At 40.8% G+C, this 19,406-nt stretch overlaps 1 protein-coding gene across 1 annotated transcript; it reads right to left on the bottom strand.

Moving 5' to 3' along the window:
- Positions 1–259: 259 nt before the first annotated feature.
- Positions 260–11,924, bottom strand: OTUD6B (OTU deubiquitinase 6B). The gene is made up of 7 exons (XM_056854394.1): positions 11,822–11,924; positions 8,804–8,958; positions 7,627–7,719; positions 5,241–5,553; positions 3,038–3,099; positions 1,526–1,632; positions 260–457 (listed from the first exon to the last, which is right to left on the bottom strand). The coding sequence occupies exons 1-7, from the start codon at positions 11,922–11,924 to the stop codon at positions 373–375; spliced, it is 918 nt and encodes a 305-aa protein (XP_056710372.1). The 3' UTR covers positions 260–372.
- Positions 11,925–19,406: the final 7,482 nt, after the last annotated feature.

Raw genomic sequence — 19,406 nt, forward strand, 5'->3', positions numbered from 1 at the left:
TTGCACATTGCTAAAGCATCTTAATTTATCTCTACTTGCATCGAATAAATTCTGTTCATAGGAAATGTACTGCAACATCAGCCTACATACCACTGACTTTGCCACCAAGCAGAATTTGCAGTGCGAACCAAATATTTCATAATATACAATTTATTTTGAATTGCATTACAAACAGTTTAGGGACAATTTTCTAAAACACGATTGCATCAGAATCTATACTGCTTAAAAAATGATATATGCACACATACACACACAAAACCATCTGTGTCTTATTTTAAAAAGGACAGAATTAATTTGCTTCAAGACCTATCCAATGGTGAATAGCTTAAAGAGCAAAATATCCATCATTCATATCTTCGGAGGAACTGTGTACTAGCATTCATTATCTGTAGTCATTTCCGACAGAGGTTTTACAGAATTATAATGTTCTCCTAATCCATAAGCATGTCTCATATACCTAGAACCAAAAACAATAATGAATATTCAAGACATTTCTTCCAAACAAAAATGGTAGAGTATAAGTTACATGCTTACTACTGAATGTGAGAAATATATATACAAAACGAATATCAGGAATACATTCAAGCACAATGAAAGGTTCAGCAAAGATAAAAACCCTCATTCCCCCCCTAAAATGCACACGTGGAAATTAACTAGTTGAATCAAAATTGTACTTTTACAAAGTCTTTACTAATACAAAGAAAGAGATAAGCAATTGCAACCATGAGAGTGGCTTCTAAGAATCTGAATGGATTTCTCAGCTCTGGGAAGGCTGCCATCTAGAATGCAACCTTGCCTCCTGAAACGAATGGGCTTAGACTGGAGTAACTCTCCTTAGGAATGCACTGCAAGTCATCAAAATTTAGAAAAAGTTAAAACTGTGGCAAAATTGGCTAGTTTCAACCTTTACTGTATTTTCTGAGAACCAAGTTACTTCTCCATAGTAACAAAGAAACTAGAAAAATTCTTTAATTACTGACCTTCCCACATTTAGCTGTGGTTAAGATTTTACTGCCAGCCTCCACTGGAGGTATGGAATGTGAAATAACCTTAATATTAACCTTCTGCCTACTGTTTATACTCTGCAAGACAGAAAGGATCCTGATCTAGAAAAGTATCTTTTTGCACATATGTCCAACACAGAACTGTTGACAGTCTTCTGTCAGCGGCCACACCAGCAAGTAACAGAAGTTGAATGCATTCACTCTTATAAATACTTGCAGTCCAAAAGGGGTCGCCATAGGTCGGCTGCGACTTGACGGCACTTTACACACACACACAATCCTATGAACGCTTACTCCAAAAATATGTCCTACTGAATTTAATGTCTTATTTCTAGGTACTTCAGCCCATACAAATTTAACTGATTTCAGTGTACTTGTGAAAAAATATATTTATGCACTCATGTAAAGACTTATTCAAATATTAAAGAAAAACCTTAGAGATTTTATTATATTTTCAAGCGTTGGTCGTTTATATGGCCTTTTAACAACACTGAACCACAAGGGTTAAAATATCTACTTACACAAGTATTAGTGGCTTCCTACTGTATTCTTCACCAACAGTAATGGGAGGTGAATCCATCTGTACTACTTCAATTGGCGTTTGCAAGATGTGCGATAACGCCCTTAACTGTAAGACAACATTACAGTGCACAGATCAGATCTTTACACAGTATTATTCTGGTTAAATTTATAATAGTTAGCAAAGCTTAAGCTGTTTTAGATATTTTTAAAAACTCCTGATAAGGATGATGCCTGCATCTTTGACACACCTTGAATATAAAACATTTTGAGCATGTGAACGTTCATATAACACCTAAAAGTCTGAATCTACCAAATGCTGAACTGGACTGAACGGCAGCAAACAATTAAAGGTAGTTTGCCATGGCAGCCACGGACTAACATGACTCTGAATTCTAATCCTGTTCAAGGGACCATACTAGCATACTATACACTGTCTGTTGCACCATCAACTACCATATTAAATTCTGCCAAAGTAAAATGAAAGTCAAGTGCAAAATCACAAAATCCATTAGCTGAACTAGACTGGCCCTGTTTTAACAATTACAACTCCAAACTAGCATTGCTTCTCTCTTTAGTGTCATTAGTAGCAAAAATGTTGACTAGCAGCTTTGAAGCACGAGAAAAGGCGGGGTATAAATATTTTAATAAATAAACAGGTAAAGTTCACTAACGGCGGTTTATAATAAAACAAGCAATATATTGTTATCAGTCCAGGATCCAGTATCAAAGTCTTTTAATGCAACAATAAGAGAGTAATATGAGAAAATTATTAAATATGGATCTAAAAACATTATGACTCTCATATAATCATTTGCAGAATATGCTAAGGAAAGCTACATAACTTTTTTTAAGTTCAGATAAATATTACCTGCAGCATAAAATGCAAACTCACTTTCTGTATAGGCAATAGGAGTCCTCCCTAGGACCTTCAGGTAAGGCAAAATACCCCCTTTTGGATCCCACTTCCTTTCTCCTCACTTGCTCCCCCAACCCACCTGCCACTTTCTTGCTTCCCACAAGCCTTACAATGGAGCTATTTTCTCCCTCCCTCCTCCCTTTCTCCCATTGCTAATGTTGTTTTCTCCCCTTTCCTTTGGCTGCTCTTCGCCCCCTTTTTTAAATGCCTGGTTGTATGGGGTTTCTAGGCAACCCTCATAATGCTAACCATGATCTTCCAAGATCTTGTTTGGCTTTTTTAAGATGCAATGTGTGCATAAGTGCTCACATTGCTTCTCTGTTGGGGGGTTAAATCCTCCCCAGGATTTTTTTTTTAAAGTTTTGGGATACTTTTCCAAGCTTTGGGGTTTTTCAGAGGAATATACACCTTGGAACAGTCCCAGCAGTGGCATTGATCTTTTTATGAAGTATTTCTGCCATATACTATCAACTGAAAAGGTAAAATAAGGCTTGCGTAACCTTTAATCAATTAGGTCATATTATTGTTTTTTACAAATATCAGGCATTGGTATTTAAAACATTATTTGTGGGATGCATGCAGAGGTTATACTTACTTCTAACTGACCACCCCAAGCAGCTGTGGTTGCTATATCACAACAGTATTTTTCAAATTCATCTGTGAGGGAAAATAATTGAATTAGTCTTTTAGTAGAATGTCGGAAGAGAAAAAAGTGAAGCTAAAATGGAAGGAACAAACAGAAAACACAGATTGAAACAGAAAACACAGATTGAAAAAGAACTTATCTTCATATAGAAAACAGATGATGCAAAGAGGAAATAAAATGCTCAAAACAAAGATATCACATCCATTGCAAGAAACAGAAATGGGAGTAAAGCAAGAGACAGGTGATATGACAAAGGTATGAAACACAGTAAAAGAATAGATTTGCCAGTAAATCATTCACTATAATAATTTGCACCATTTATAAATTGCACAGTGGTCCTGATTTGGGATTTGACCTTTCTCCAATTTACAGATATGGTTTGGAGAAAATGTTACCTCAGATCCAGTTGCTATGATGGGCTGGATCCATTCTGGTAGCCAGGGCACTTTCCTCCAGGCGAGGAGACTTTCCTGACATAAGCCTCTTGTGGCAGGGGAAGGCTCCTTGCACTGAAGGGAAAGTGCCACCGCTACTGCAATAAGAGCCACAGCATCCAACCCCACATTTTAAAAGTTTCAGGTCCTCACCTTTAGCCCATTGACCAGGGTTACACATAATGACTTTACTTAAGGCACTGGAGTATCTTTCCACTGAGGAAAAACTAAAGAGCCTGGGCCTTTCCAGTACAGAAAAAAATGACAACTGAGTGGGGACATGATATAGGTTTATAAAATTATACATGGGGCAGAGAGTAAATTCTTCCCTTTTCCAAAATACTAGAGCTCAAGGGCACCCAATGAAGTTGATGTGAACAGATTCAAGACGGACAAAAGAAAATTCTTTGTTAAGTGATTAAAATGTGGAATTCACTTTGAGGACATAGTGATGACTACAAGCATAGATGGCTTTAAAAGGGGATAATCCATGGAGGATAGTTTCATTGCGGGCTAATAGCCATGGTGACTAAAGGGAACCTCCACTTTCAGATGCAAAAAAAACCCCTCTGAATACCTACAGATGTAAAAGCCTGAGGGAAAATGGGAGGACTTTCTCTTTTCAATTTTTCCAATGGAAAAAAACTGGAATATTTGGGGAGCACTGACCAAAACAAAATGAAAAAGCTCCTGTGAAATATTTACTCTTTTAGAATGAGTTAAAATGCTTCTTAAGACAAGGTTTTTCAGCATGAAAAAGTCTGAGGACAAAATGTATGCAAGTTTCTGGCTTTTGAGGACTTCAAGCCTGAGGACGTTTTCCAATAGAAAAATTGCGAAGTACTGAAAAAAACCTGTTATGAACTCATTTACCTCTGTGAGTGAGAAAATGCTTGTCTTATGATGCATTTCACTTATGCCAAATGTACAACATGAAAGAGTCTGAGGACTTTTGCGGTTTTTCCAATGGAAAAACTGAAAATTCTGGGAAGCACTGTGAAAGAAAACATGTAAAACGTAAGCTTTTTTTTCTTTGAATGTAAATAATTTCGGCAACTATTAATATAATATAATGTGTCTAACCATAGTACATTATTTAAAAGTACATCCTAATTTTCAATCAATGTTACAAAGTTTAGCTTAATATCCAAATAATGCACAACCTTTTGCTTAATATGTTTTCTACCTTCATCTTTTATCTTTTTCTACTTCTCAGAGGGCAAAAATTAAAGATATATGTACTATGGTAACATAAGGTACAGTAATCTACAACCCTTTCTCATGTACTAGGTATACTTGAAGTTTTTCTTATAGAAAATGAAGAAATATATGCAAAATAGTACAATTCTATATGCTAACTAAATAATAAATTATGCATTTTATGTTGTTAAATAAGTAAAAGGTTAGGTATGATAGGCAAGTAAGTATTGCATATATTATGTTCCTGTTGCAACTGGTTTACTTTAAGCATTCCTACTTGGAAGTAACATTGAAAACCACAGGGCTTATTTGTGAGTAAATAGACACAGGTTTATGCTGAACATATCCAGTAGCTAGTTGGAAGTCCTTAAGATTTGGCACAGTCAAACTATGTAAACAAAGCATGACATACAATTGGCATCAATCTAGTTTACCTGTAACAGGAGCTGACTCTATGCTTACCATAGTAGAAATATATAAATAGCAGAAATGTAAATAGCAAAAAACTATTTACTTACCCTGACTGTACAGATCACCTGTGTTTGGATTCGTCAGGAATGGTAAGAAGTCATCCGCATGAGTTCTCATGTACTCTGCAGTTTGCGCTCTAAGAGTTGCAACAGTCCAGGAGTTTTGTCGCTCCTTGAGCTGATCTTCAATCGCTCTGTACATGCAATGGCCATCAGAGGGGATCTGTTTGATTTCCAGATGCCTTGTTGACAAAATGTGTGTAAGTTTCTGGCTTTCAAGGTGTCTAGCTCCCGCTAAATTTTCTATCTCAGCTTCTGCTATTCTTTCTTCTCTTTCCTTCTCCAATGTAGCTTTTTTATCCTGCAATTTGAAAACAATAAAGCACATTGAAACTTCACATTTATCCATTCTTATATGGTCTTACAGGTTTGTGACATAGTAAGTACTACCTGGACCTGCTGCTGCATGTATTATATTACTATGTGACATGTCATGTTAATTCTGATGTTTTGTTTCAGCTTGGTTTGGGGGTTTTGCAGTTGTAATCATATTACATTGCCTATTGGATATCCCATCCTTTTGACCGTATTGATGCATACTGTGTATCCCTACTTGAATCTCTGAGAAAGGCAGCCTATAAAGAATATAAAACCAATACATAAAAATTATTTTATTATTTATTCAAATAATTATATCCCATTTTCTCCCCAATTGGGACTTAGAGCGGCTTACAACATCATTTTCCTCTCCTTCTATTTTATCTTTCACAAAACCCTGTGAGGTAGGTTAGGCTGAAAGAGAATGACTGGCCCAAGGCCACATAGCAAGCTTCCATGGCTGAGTGGGGATTCGAACCTGGGTCCCTCAGATGTTAGTCCAACACTCTAACCACTGCACAATGTTTACCTTATCCATAACAACAAAGCAATAAAGTAGCCTAAACCAAAGGTGGTACTAAAACGATCATAAATAATTTTAACTGGATATCACTTATCTTTCAAGAAGAATTGATAAATGGTTACCCAATGCATTATGCTTTATATTTTCAAGTGAAGGTCCTTGAAGACATGGGTAGACATGAACATACCTGCCCACCTATGAATAATCTAAAACAGCTCACATCATAAACAAGACTATTCCCAAAACTATGGAGGATTTTCATGATGTACTCTGCTAGAACAGAAGATGTTAAAAGGTACATTTGTTATAACACCCTGTACTTTCGATTTCAAGTTCACAGTACTCACTGGCACTTGTATGCAAACTAATATGGCTGGATATAGAGCATGTACAAAGCAAAAATTGTTAAGATGCCATCCCAAATACAATGAGTGCTGCACTCTAATTAATAAAGAAACTAAAAACACTATAAGTATTAGTAACTGGATGATCCACAGATGAATTTCATATCAGACGAACAAACTGTAAGCAAAATCCCCCATAACCCTCTGGGCTGGGGGACAGGAGAGTGTTGAGTGATGTTTAATTTGCTCACTCTAATATAACATCCAACCAGTTTCCACAGAAATAGTCAATTCCATGTCCACACTGAGACATCATAGAAAGCTAATGCTACAAATTCACTGTAACTAATTAACCCAACTGCTGGTATATGGGAGAAGTCTTAAAGGCCAGAAAAGATTACTGAGATACTGAACAAGGAGCTGAAGCAGATTCAGAGCCATCACTACCTGAAGTATGGTAGCGTATGCTGATGGCATCTTCTGTTTGAACCATAGGGCTGGATTTGGGTCCCAGAATCAACCTCACACCATCCATCTGTGCTGGCCTCACATCAAAGCTGGAATCTTAGCACTTAGAATCATAGAGTTGGAAGGGACCACCAGGGTCATCTAGTCCAACCCCCTGCACAATGCAGGAAATTCACAACTAGCTCCCCCACACACACCCAGTGAACCCTACTCCATGCCCAGAAAATGGCCAAGATGCCCTCCCTTTCATGAACTGCCCAAGGTCATAGAATCAGCATTGCTGACAGATGGCCAACTAGCCTCTACTTAAAAACCTCCAGGGAAAGAGAGCTTACCACCTCCTGAGGAAGACTGTTCCACTGAGGAACCGCTCTGTTAGAAAATTCTTCCTAATGTCTAGATGGAAACTCTTTTGACTTAATTTCAACCCATTGGTTCTGGTCCGACCTTCAGGGGCAACAGAAGACAACTCAGCACCATCCTTTATATGACAGCCCTTCAAGTACTTGAAGATGGTTATCATATCACCTCTACATCTTCTCTTCAGGCTAAACATACCCAGCTCCTTCAACCTTTCCTCATAGGACTTAGTTTCCAGACACCTCACCATCTTTGTTGCCCTCCTCTGGAGGTCTTGGTCTTACTTGGTCCTACATGTTGCTCATAAATATAAATACAACACCAAGGGGGGGGGGGAAGCCCTTTCAAATCTGAATCTTACCCGCCTTTTCTGTGCTTTTGATATTCGAGGAGGCTGAACCTGTTGTGTGTTTTCCAGCTCCAAACTTGCCATACTTATAGCTGCTGAATCCTCCTAAATGATAAATAAAAGTTACCTAATTATATATAAACAAAGCATGGAATTAACAACTTATCAATCTTTTCACAGTTCAACTTCAGGGTAACTACAGGACACTTGGAAACTGACATCTTTCGGATCCATACACTACTAAGTATAGTCCAGAAATAGCAGAAACGCTATTTCATCATTTCATCAATATACTTGAACTCTTGGGTTGAATTCAAACCCCTCTATTTCTTTTACTATGATGCATACCTGAAAACTCCAGAACATTATTCTGATTAAACAAATGTTAGAAAACACCCTCTACAGCCAACTTGATTATAAATCAATATAGTTCCTTTCTGAGATTTCGCCTTAGAGACCTCCAGTGACCCCCCACCACCATCACCACCGAAATAAGCCATGTACCACTCCTAAGCAAAGATTTCCCTGGCATAAGAACTACCATGGTGTGGGACAGTGGTTTTAGTGCTTGACAATATTGCACAACGTGCAGCTGCCATCCACATATTGTGGCCAACTAGCCAGGCTGCTAGAAAAATAAGAGTTTACGAAGCACCTCGCAGATGCTGTGCGCAAGTTACATCTTCAATAGATCGGGCAGAGGAAGAATAGTAAAACTGCACTCTAACATCCCAAGGAAGCACTGATGACAGTCAACTTAATGCAAGCTTCTCTAACCAACACAGAGCACTGATTTAAATCCCAAACAACACGGATAGAGAGTCAGACATTTGCTATTCTACAAAGCAAAACAAATAAAATCCATTTACTCCTGGAGACTGGAATACTTATCATCTGTATCTTCCTGGAGAGTACCATGAACACCTAAAGCATGTGAGTGTATCTCACACAACTACCTTATTTGTCTACGTTTTATGCAGTAACACTGCCAAGAATTACCTGTGAACTTCATAAAATTACTCATGCACTGCACATCTCAGAAGAGCACAAAAATTTACCGATACCAAGATCAACAGACACCAATGACTTCAGGATGAAAACCTAATTCATTAACAAATGTAAATAAAATCTTATGCTAAGACCAAGAATAAAGTGTGCCTATGGGCCTTCAGAAATAAAGTTAGCATACCTTACTCTCCTCAGGTACTGTCTCTTGCAGCTTATTCAGCTCCTCTTTATGCTTCTGTTCCAGATCTGCCTCCAGTTTGGCAACACTGTCTGTGAGCTGTTTTCTTCTCTTTTTATCATTCTTTGGAACAGCATTTTTCATCCCTTGGATTTTAGCTGCAATAAGATAAATGATAAGCCCGTACATTTATTCTCAAACCACCGTTAATAATTAGGAAGTTTAATACTTACACCTAACATGACTATATCATATATCTGTCAACGTACATCTACCTATTCAGACTACAACGTAAAAAGCCACTTTATTCCAGAAAATATATGTATCAGTTTAGCACATTACTATTTTACTTATGAATTTCAAACATAATGCACAACAACAGCTTTCCAAACTCAGACACAAAGGGAGATTAGTTTTTAATGTAATAAAATCCAGTGTTCTTATTATTTAAAACAACTCAACACAAGAGTTAATTTTTTTAATGTTATGTTCTACAGGAAGTTTCTATTTGTATAATTTACAATGGGCTTAACAAGAAGCTTTTTAAGATCAGCTATTACAGAGTGTTAAGGCGGGGTGCTAGTTGAGTACGTTTTGTGCTGTCACATGAATCCCTCAGTGATAAACAATCACAATAAGCACATATTCAGTTCTATACTTCGGAGAAGCTTTTTTAAAAAAAAAAATCTGAATGGCTTGTTCAGACTACTCATGAGATTACATGCATTTTTATGCAACATCTGCAGAGCCTTGCTGTCTCCTTGCTATCTAGTCTTGGGGTAACAGAGCAAGAAAACAGTCTCTCCTTTCCCAGTGCTGAAAGCTGAACTTGCTCCTCTACTAAGACAGCAGCTGCCATAACTATGGCTCTTACCAGGCTTAGCAATGATCTTCCTACAACGCAGGGCAACTGCAGCATGCCAGGGGATTTTGCAGGCAGGACTCCAGCAGTACCTTATGCTGCATCCCAAAGACCAGCGGCAGCCCAATTCCGTAGCACAGATACAGCTTTTAAGAGTTAAACAAGGCAGCATCACTGTACCACATACCTCCAGCATAGGATAGCATTAAACTGTTCCATCAATAAGCTTCTGAGCAGCACCAGCTAAAAGTGGTTAATGTACGATAGCAAATGTACTTTGCATTCCACAAGGAGAGACACATTCCTGGCAGCTACTGGACATCCCTTCTTCCCCCAAAAGTGGGCACTGTTGCAGTGTGTCACACAGGAACACTATACATTCTGCTGCATTTTTGGCTTGTCTCAAACATATGTACTGCAAATTCTCTATCCTCCACCGCAAATGAAAGGGTGGTTTGTGAAAGATGATCTCCTACATACCTGCATTCTGATCATGTGTGACTTAGCTTGCTCTGTGCTGACAGCTATAATAAGATAAGGTTTTTTTTTTTTAAGGAACAGCTGTGACCCACAAAAGCAACATCCATGTATTCAACCATCAGATTTGTATGTTTGCCCAGTCAGCTGCTATTGTGGCTTCTTTGCTCTGGAAACGTGGCATGCAGGAGGAGTGTCCAAAGGTCTACACCAAAGGGCCCAACACACAGCCCTGTATTAGTCAGAATCAGTGAACTGACTCAGTACAGGATAGATTCTACCCTCTAGGGTTTGCCAGCTTTAGAATCCATGTGTCCAGCTGTCCCTTTCATTGAAACTTGATCTGTGGCGGCAGCAATCAGCAGAGAGAGGGGCTGTGGTTCAAACGTGAAACACACACTGCATGCAGAAGGCCACAGGTTCAATCCCTGGCATCTCCAACCAAAGGATCTCAGACAGTTAACTGGTGAGCTTCCTTTGCCTGAGCCCCTGGAGAGCTGCTGACAGTGACAGTAGGCAAGACAGATGGCTTAACGCAGTTTCATATGTTCGCCTTCATTAAAAAAAAAAAACCCCAACACTGCAAACTGCTTTAAGAAATGTAATTGATTTTTAAAAAATAATTATTTGTTCTCTTCATTTATTTATTTTATTTATTTCATTACATTTCTACCCTGCCCTCCCCAGCCCAGGCCGGGCTCATCTTTCTCCCCAACGGGGACCCAAGGCAGCTTACACTGTTATCGTCGCCTTCTATTTTATCCTCACAACAGCCCTGTGAAGTTAGTCTAGGGTGAAAGAGTGTGCTGGCCCAAGGCCATCAGGCAAGCTTCCGTGACGGGGAGGGGCCGTGTCTCAGGGGTAGAGCATCTGCTTTGCATGCGGAAGGTCCCAGGTTCAATCCCCGGCATCTCCAGTTAAAGGAACTAGGCAAGTAGGTGATGTGAAAGACCTCCGCCTGAGACCCTGGAGAGCCGCTGCCAGTCTGAGTAGACGATACTGACTCTGATGGACCGAGGGAATGATTCAGTATAAGGCAGCTTCATGTGTGTTATGCGGCAGACGGGGGAATCTAAACCGGGCCTCCTAAACCCTAGTCTGACACTCTCACCATGACACCACACTTTGTAAGAAGAAGAATCACAAGGACAGGAGCAGGCCAGGCCTGTTCCTCCAGCCACCGACCTTCTCTTTTTTTTAAAAAAAAATTATTATTATTTTCTTATTAAATCACATACAGTTTCAATATTGCCATCTGCAGAGTTACATAAAATAAAACAATTTCAAACTAATCAGCCTAGTCAGTATTAACGTTTTCTGACTTCCCCTCTCCCCTCCTCTATCAAGTTAGTATCTATATAATCCCCTCTGTATTTGTTTTCTAATTCAGGGTATCATTTCTATAAATTACACATTCTCATTCTATATACTTTAATCGTTAAACACCTCCTCCTGTCAACATTAATCAATTGAATTAGATTAAGTCACAGCCTCTAACAGGTTCCCATGTTTAATTCGCTTTCACAATAGGTTATCCATGCCTCCCGTTCTCTCACAGATCAGCCACCGACCTTGCCAGCCGATTCGCCCGCCCAGGCATCCGGGGGGGGGGGTTCTGCTTCCTCTCCCTCCCAGCCTAGTCCCCCCCCCCACGCCCCAACGAGCCCTCCGGGCCGCCTCACCCTGCAGGTCGCGCTTCTCCTTGCGCTGCCTCCTGACGAGCGAGGCCAGCGCGCCTCCTCCCTCCGCCGCCGGCTCGTCTTCCTCCTCGCCCGGCCTCTCCATGCCGGCCGCGCCGCCACCTGCCCGCCACCTTCGTCAGCGACGCCGCACCGCAAGCCCCGCCCCCGCCGCAGGGGGGGGAGAGACGAGCCCGGGAGGCGCGTGGAGCCCCACCCCCGCCACTCGGGAGGGGCTGCCATAGAGAAAAGCTATCGGGGGGGGGGGGGGAGAAGGAATCCGTCCCATTAAAGAAGTGCGCCTCCTAATGGCCTATTATAATACTGCGGCTCCAAGTAGGAAAGAGTCCAGTAGCTCGTTAAAGCGGGATGGCCCAGGCTAGCCTGATCTTGTCAGATCTCAGAAGCTAAGCAGGGTCAGCCCTGGTTAGTATTTGGATGGGAGACCACCAAGGAAGTCCAGGGTTGCTGTGCAGAGGAAGGCACTGGCAAACCAGCTCTGTTAGTCTCTTGCCATGTGAACCCCCCCAAAAAGGGGTCGCCATAAGTCGGCTGCGACTTGACGGCGCTTCACACACACACGCACACAGCTCATTAAAGACTTAACACAATTTCTGGCGGGGTGTGAGCTTTCCTGAGCCGCGTAGCTCACTTCTTTACGTACCGATGTGACTCCGAATCAGTGCCGGGTTTACGTATAAGCTAAACAAGCTATAGCTTAGGGCCCCACTCCCCTGGCCCCCCCAAAAAAATTAAAGGAAAAAAACAACTAGGTGTACATTTCCAAATTATAAGATAAAAAAACAATTACTTTGATAAAATACATATTTTGTTATGTGCAAATGGCTTTAGATACCTATTAGGTCCACACATTACCATATAGCATATATTCAACACAAAAAAACAGCGACAATTTGTTGTTGACAAAGGACAGCTGGACATCTAAAGGGCCCCATTACCTTCAATAGCTTAGGGCCTCATCAAACCTGAATCTGGCCCTGCTCCGAATGATTGACTGTAGATAGAGCACACACACAAAAAGAGATTCTTAGAAATGAATAACTTTCCAGAAAGATCACCATGGGTACAGGGCTGGTGCTACCATTAGGTGAACTACGCGGTCGCCTAGGGCGCAGACCTAAAAGGGTTGCAGAACTGGCCGGAGGGGCACAGTTTTTAAACAAAACATTTTCTTGACAAAAATGCAACTGACAATTTATATATTTTTTATTTTAAGATAAGTACCACAACAGTGCTATGGCACAGAATTAATTATAACATCTTATAAAACATTTTGTGCTTTTATTTTTTCTGCAAGACATCTGTTTTTCAAAATTGGTTAGCAATGGGAGGGGCACAAGTAGTTTGGGTGCCAAAATGACTGGTGCCAGCCCTGCATGGGTAGCCGTGTTAGTCCGTCACTAGTGGTAGCAAAAAGCGGTGTCACACGCAATTTTGGCCCACATTTCCTGAAGTACCTTGACAGATGTTTCTCTTTACAGTTGTGGCATCTATGGGGGATTCTGTCACCCCCCACAATGCTTTGCCAATACAGACCTAATAACACTGGGCATACATTTCTTAGGTAGGGTTGCAAGCCTCAAGGTACTAGCTGGAGATCTCCTGCTATTACAACTGATCGCCAGCCAATAGAGATCAGTTCACCTGGAGAAAATGGCCGCTTTGGCCATTGGACTCTATGGCATTGAAGTCCCTCCCTTCCCCAAACCCCACCCTTCTCAGGCTCCGCCCCAAAAACCTCCCGCTGGTAGCAAAGAGGGACCTGGTAACCCTATCTGTGGAGTATAATGCTGTAGGGTCCACTCTCCAAAGTGGCCATTTTCTCTAGCAGAACTGATTTATGTAGTCTGGAGATAAACTGTAATTCTGGGAGTCCTCCAGTTCCCATGTGGAGGTTGGCAACCCAATCTCAAGGAGACTGTCAGGAACCCCCAGTGTTCAAAACAGGGATGTAGTAACCTATGTTTGCTTGATCTTACATTGTTGTGTGATACCATCCTGCTTATAACATCTTGCTAAAACCTAATAAACACCACCTTAATCACAAGTGAGTCGTCCTCTTCTTGGCTATCCTAGGAACCCAAAAGTAGAGACTGACAGGCACTGACCCTAAAGAAAGACAAGTACATTGGCATGCAGAAAAGTAGCATAGAAGTGTATTTTTAGATTATGCCAGCAGTTTTTCCCCCATTGATCACACTTAATCTTTCCAAATCACTTTAAGCATTGGCCTGGACAGTTCTTGCATTAATCTAAAAATAAGGTTAAGAAGAATAGCCAAAGTTTTATAAAAGAACCTGCAGAGGCACCGTACAGAATAGATGATGGCAATAAAGGAGCATTGCAAGAGCACATGTTTCACACTAGGGATCCGCTTTGTGTAAATTAAGACATGGTTGTTGCCATAATGAGGGCTGCTGTCACGGTAATTTGCCTTAGTAAAAGGAATTGTGTTTCAGCAGCATATGTCGACTTTGTAATGTAATCTTTTATATAATGTAGGGACTTTACTCCATTGAAGTGTTGCATTAGCATTTAAATATTTGGGCGTAAAGAACCATAAAGATGTCATCACCATTACTGTGATGTCAAAAATGGAACTGCTACACTGCAATCCTAAACAGAGTTAGTTCTGTCAAGTTCACAGAAGTCTTAGAAAGGTGTGATTATGTTTAGGATTGAACTGTTAGCTGGTGTGGTCTAGGACTTAGACCAGGAATACCATGGCTTTGAAACTCCCTAGGTGGTCTTGAACATTTATTCTCTGCCATCCTAAACTATGTCGGAAGGCAGTTGTGAGGATAAAACTGGATGTTCCTATCTATGCTACTCTGAAAATTTGAATACTGGTAGAAAATGAAGGATCCCTGCTGATGAAAGTAGGAGCTGGGATCCAAGAGACTCTTAGGCCTGTGAGTGCACGTCCATGGATTAACACCCTGAATGCAGATCTTGTGCTCCACTGGAGACCTATTCATGACCCCGCCCCCTTCAAATTGCTGGGTGGCTTTGGGAGCTGCAGTTGGAAATGGGTCTCAAATACTACATCATGTGCAACATAGCGACCTAGAAAGTTTTGAAATGATTGCTTACTTCAGTTAGTTTTCTGGACAGGCAGCTAGAATTGACTCCATTTAAAAAAAAATAAAACTCCTCTTCCTTCCTTCCCTCCCTCCTTCCAGGGTCTGATTCCAGCACTAACACCTCTCCTTCCTCAAGCCAGGATCTATCATCTGTAGGGTTGCCAACCTCCAGGTACTAACTGGAGATCTCCTGCTATTACAACAGATCGCCAGCTGATGGAGGAGGGGGGAATCAAACTTAGTTCTCCAGATTTGTTGGCAGTTCAGACTACTCATAGCAAGTAGATTGCTGTAATCTAAGTGACAGCCAGGTGATAGCTGGCATCACATGACTGCTCAATGACATGGCAGTAAATCTGGGCCGAACTGGTCTGTGCAGGTTAAGTCCTGGCAACTAGGCAGCTTACTGGTGATTGGCTGCTGGACAGAGCCAGATGTGTATATATTCTGTACAACACTTGTATAGGTGTGGAGTTGTGAAATGGAGATGCTAGGCGGAGCACTTTGTCACTGTAAATAAAAGAGCACTGGTTTATACGTGCTGAGTCTGCTGTTTTCACTCGCTACTGGGCTGACTAGAACTTCTCACACACGCCAATAGATTAGAGTCTGCCACTCTTAACCACTACAGCATGCTGGCTTTCTGAACTGTTTTAGTAATTCAAATTTCCCTTTCTTTGTACCCAATTTGAGCTTTATGTGAGGCAGAATGAAGCATTAGCCACCTGTTTCATTACAATAAAACTTTAATTACAAAAAGAAAAAATATAGAGAGTAAGAAAATGAGTAAGTACTGAGCAAAGAGTAAACAACAATAAGTGAACACAATTCTCTGTCCCAAGATATAAAACTTGGCTCTATATTGGTAAAGTAAGATATCTTTAGAGTGCAGTCCTATGGTGAGCCCATTGAAATCAATGGACTTAAACTGGAGTAACTCTCCATAGGACTGCACTGCTAATCTTAAAGTTACCAGTTTTTAGTTGCCATTTTCTTTGGTCCTGATTCAGATGTCAGTCTCCTATAGAAGCCATGTTTTTCCAACCACCCATGTTGCTCCTCTTCTCCCTCACCCAGTGAGAGCAATAACATACACAAGCATCCTTCTCAGCATCTCTGAGAATTCTCCAGTTCCCTCGTAAAAGAATTACTCTTTCTTTTATTCCCATCAGACCTGACCCACCCTACCTGGTGGAAAATTCTAGCCTTCCAGTTCCAGAAGCTACAGAATATGCTCTTTTGTCTTGTTGACAATTCATCATTACTGTTGCCAGTTTCAAATGCCGCATGTGCACTTACCTGGAAACTGGCAACCACGTGTATTAGGAGCACATTCTCCTGATTTGCATGGTCACCAAGTTTTCTGAACAGGAGCGCTATGTGTATTTTGTATGCTTGTACGGCTTCAGTATGCATGGTTGCTGGCCTCCTGGTGCAGGTGGACATAGGTAAGAAAAGGGCTATTGTAATGTATTTTGTTGGTTCAAGGACTATGCTGAACTATTGATCTGCTGAGCTGCTGAACTCAGCGGTGCTGAACTATGTTGAGCTTGAGGCTCTGCTCCAGGCTCCATCGTCTGTTTCTCCTATTGAACGGTGGACTTTGGCCGTCCAGCCATGGAATGGGTGTGTGTGGCTCCAGGTGGTAGGGAACTATATATAGTTGGGGTGTTTTGCAGTTAAGTTTGTTCTCTCTTCCCTGTTAACTTGAATAAAGCGGTTGTTGTTGGAACTCTGTCTCCGGCCTCGTGTATAACCTATGCATACATAATAGCTATGATCTTCTGCAGTTCTTCCATCCAGGCTGATTCCAAGCTGAGGGCTAACCTTGAGAAAGGGGCTCTTACCCTACATAGGAAGGCTATTTTAGGCTAGCTTCTGAGCATCAGCACATAAATATTTCTCTTCCCATCCTGTATACTTACACAAACTATGTGTGGGTGTCATTTAACCACACCCTTGTCATGCCTTCTCTCTGCCCATTTCCTTGCTGCAGAACAGCAATGCTTGCCACTGCGCTACTGCATTTTCTGATGATGGTTCTTGCCACTGGAAATGGTAATAGCACACGATGTTGTACCAGATGAGGCTAGCGATGCTTTTTATTTTACATGTAAAGCTCTTTTTACAGACTTCTCCTAACGTAAATGCAAAAGGTGCTGAAGCCATTGTACCTATTTCTAGGTTGAAACCTGCATATCATTAATGAGTCACCACCACATGATTTATTTTTCAAGAGTCCACTTATCAACAGAGCAGCATCCAGAAACCTTATGCTGGTTTATTTCCCCCCCTGCAGAGAAGCAGGTATAATAATGAACCGTGGACCTAAAATATGCTGGCTTTTCATTTGTAATCTTCTGTGAAAAATTCGGATGCTACAAAAGATAACCGTGAGCAACATAAGGGAATGAATAAAAACCAAGAGTGTAGTCATCTCAAGAGAATACAGGTGTGGAACTCATTTACCAAACTGATATTCGTAGGCTTAGATTACGAAAGGGCTAATCATGCATAAAATCATCACCAAGCCTAAAGAAAAAAAAAAGTTTTGCATCCTAAGTCTGCCAATCATTTTAATCCTGTTTACAAAGAAGAGAATTTCCAGAATCATCAAACTGATTTTTACCTGAAAATGTAGTTGGTACCTAAATAATCATGTGCTAATTATGAAACAAACCAAAATATCAGCGGCTGCAGCTTCTTGTAACTGACAGAATCCTCTACATCAATCTGTTGTTTGAATTGCTTTAATTCAGTCTGTTAGGTAGGGTATTCTAAGTGGAGCTGACTTCAGTGGACTTAGAAGGGTGTAACTCTGCTTAGGATTTCACAGAAATTATCCTTCCTCCACTCACCTTTAAGTGTGAGTAGGCACAGACAATCTGATCCATAAATCCGCAGTTACATAGGTTCCAATAGGTTTAATTAGGAAATAAGAATCTGTCAGTTATTTCAAAAATTGGCTGAAAGGCAAGGAACAAAGGATTCTAGGCATCAAAAGTCAATTTTTGTAAGCCATATGAGAGCATAGAAGGCCAGCCATAAGCCATAAATATGCCCAAATATGTATTTTCTGAGAGAACAAAGGAGGAGAAACCAAGAAATTACCCTAATTCCACAAATACATGGTTGGTTCATCACTTCAGCTGGAATCTGTGTTCGTTCCAATAAGATCAGAGTAAATCAGGTTTGGGGAAAAGGACACTGAGGATGGGCAAATCTGGAAACAGTATTATTACAGTATGATGTATGAAAGCTCCAAAGGGGAAAAAAGCACTCCAGTGTGGAAGCCAAGATGAAGAAAAAACTTGGTGTAAAAGGAGCCATTTGCAGATTTCATCAATGCCTTCAAGAAGGCCTTGCAGCGCCTCTACAGCGCCTCTGGTCTGTGACTCTCAATTAGTCTTACTAAGTGCAACAATATTGCTCCAGATAAATGGGTTTGAGCTTTGCAGCCAAATTTACTTCTGAGATCATCCCTGCATTGAATCCCATTATCTGGCAGTGGCAGAACTGAAATGCATAGATCTGAAAATAGTTTTCTTGAATCCAAAAATGGGCAATCTGGAGAGGAATTTAAAAATACAAAAGAAAACAGAGAGTGGGGAAATGGTCTAAAGCCCCTTGAAGGGAGGATTAGGATTGGAGGGTGTATGCCCATTTGTCCCAGGTCCAGGATGCTATATGATGACCTTGAAGCCAAGAGGCCTGGGTGATACTATGATCAGAGAGAAAACTTTTCTCCAGGACCGTATTAATTACCCCCTGTGAACTCTGATCTCCTACAATGGAGTAACATTAGGATTGAGATGCATGGCCAAAATACCCCCTTCTAGTAGGGTAGCCAATCTCCAGCTATGGAGATCTCCTGCTATTACAACTGATAGCTATGGAGATCTCCTGCTATTACAACTGATCTCCAGCCAACAGAGATCAGTTCACCTGGAGAAAATGGCTGCTTTGGCAACTGGTCTCTATGGCATTGAAGACCCTCCCCTCCCCAAACCCCGACCTCCTTAGTCTCCGCTCCAAAAACCTCCTGCCGTTAGCAAAGAGGGACCTGGAAAGCCTAGCTTCTAGTGCTATACCACTCTGATCCAAGGCAATATGAGCAACTTCCTGCTCTTCTTTTTTTCCTTTTTAAATTTTTTAAAAATGTTTTTATTAAAAATACAAAAGTAATATTACATTGCTGCACGTATAATTAACATATATACATTCAGTTGGGAGGAAATTTTAAAAAATAAAATCTGTGTTGTAGCCAGTCCTAGTATACTGCTAATGACCCAACAAGTCTCCCAGAGGCATGATTGGGTATATCATTTCGTTGGTGGGAGGTGCCCATACTCAGATTTGTTCAAACTTCCTGCTTTCCTGAACCCCATAAGTAAGAGCAATTGCTCTACAATACTAAACTTATTTCTGAGGTTCAGGAATAGGGGAGCAGGAAGCTGGTCATCTAATCCAAAATCTCTGTAGCA

This window comes from Euleptes europaea, chromosome 8, assembly GCF_029931775.1.
Source record: "Euleptes europaea isolate rEulEur1 chromosome 8, rEulEur1.hap1, whole genome shotgun sequence".
NCBI classification, from domain to species: Eukaryota; Metazoa; Chordata; class Lepidosauria; order Squamata; family Sphaerodactylidae; genus Euleptes; species Euleptes europaea.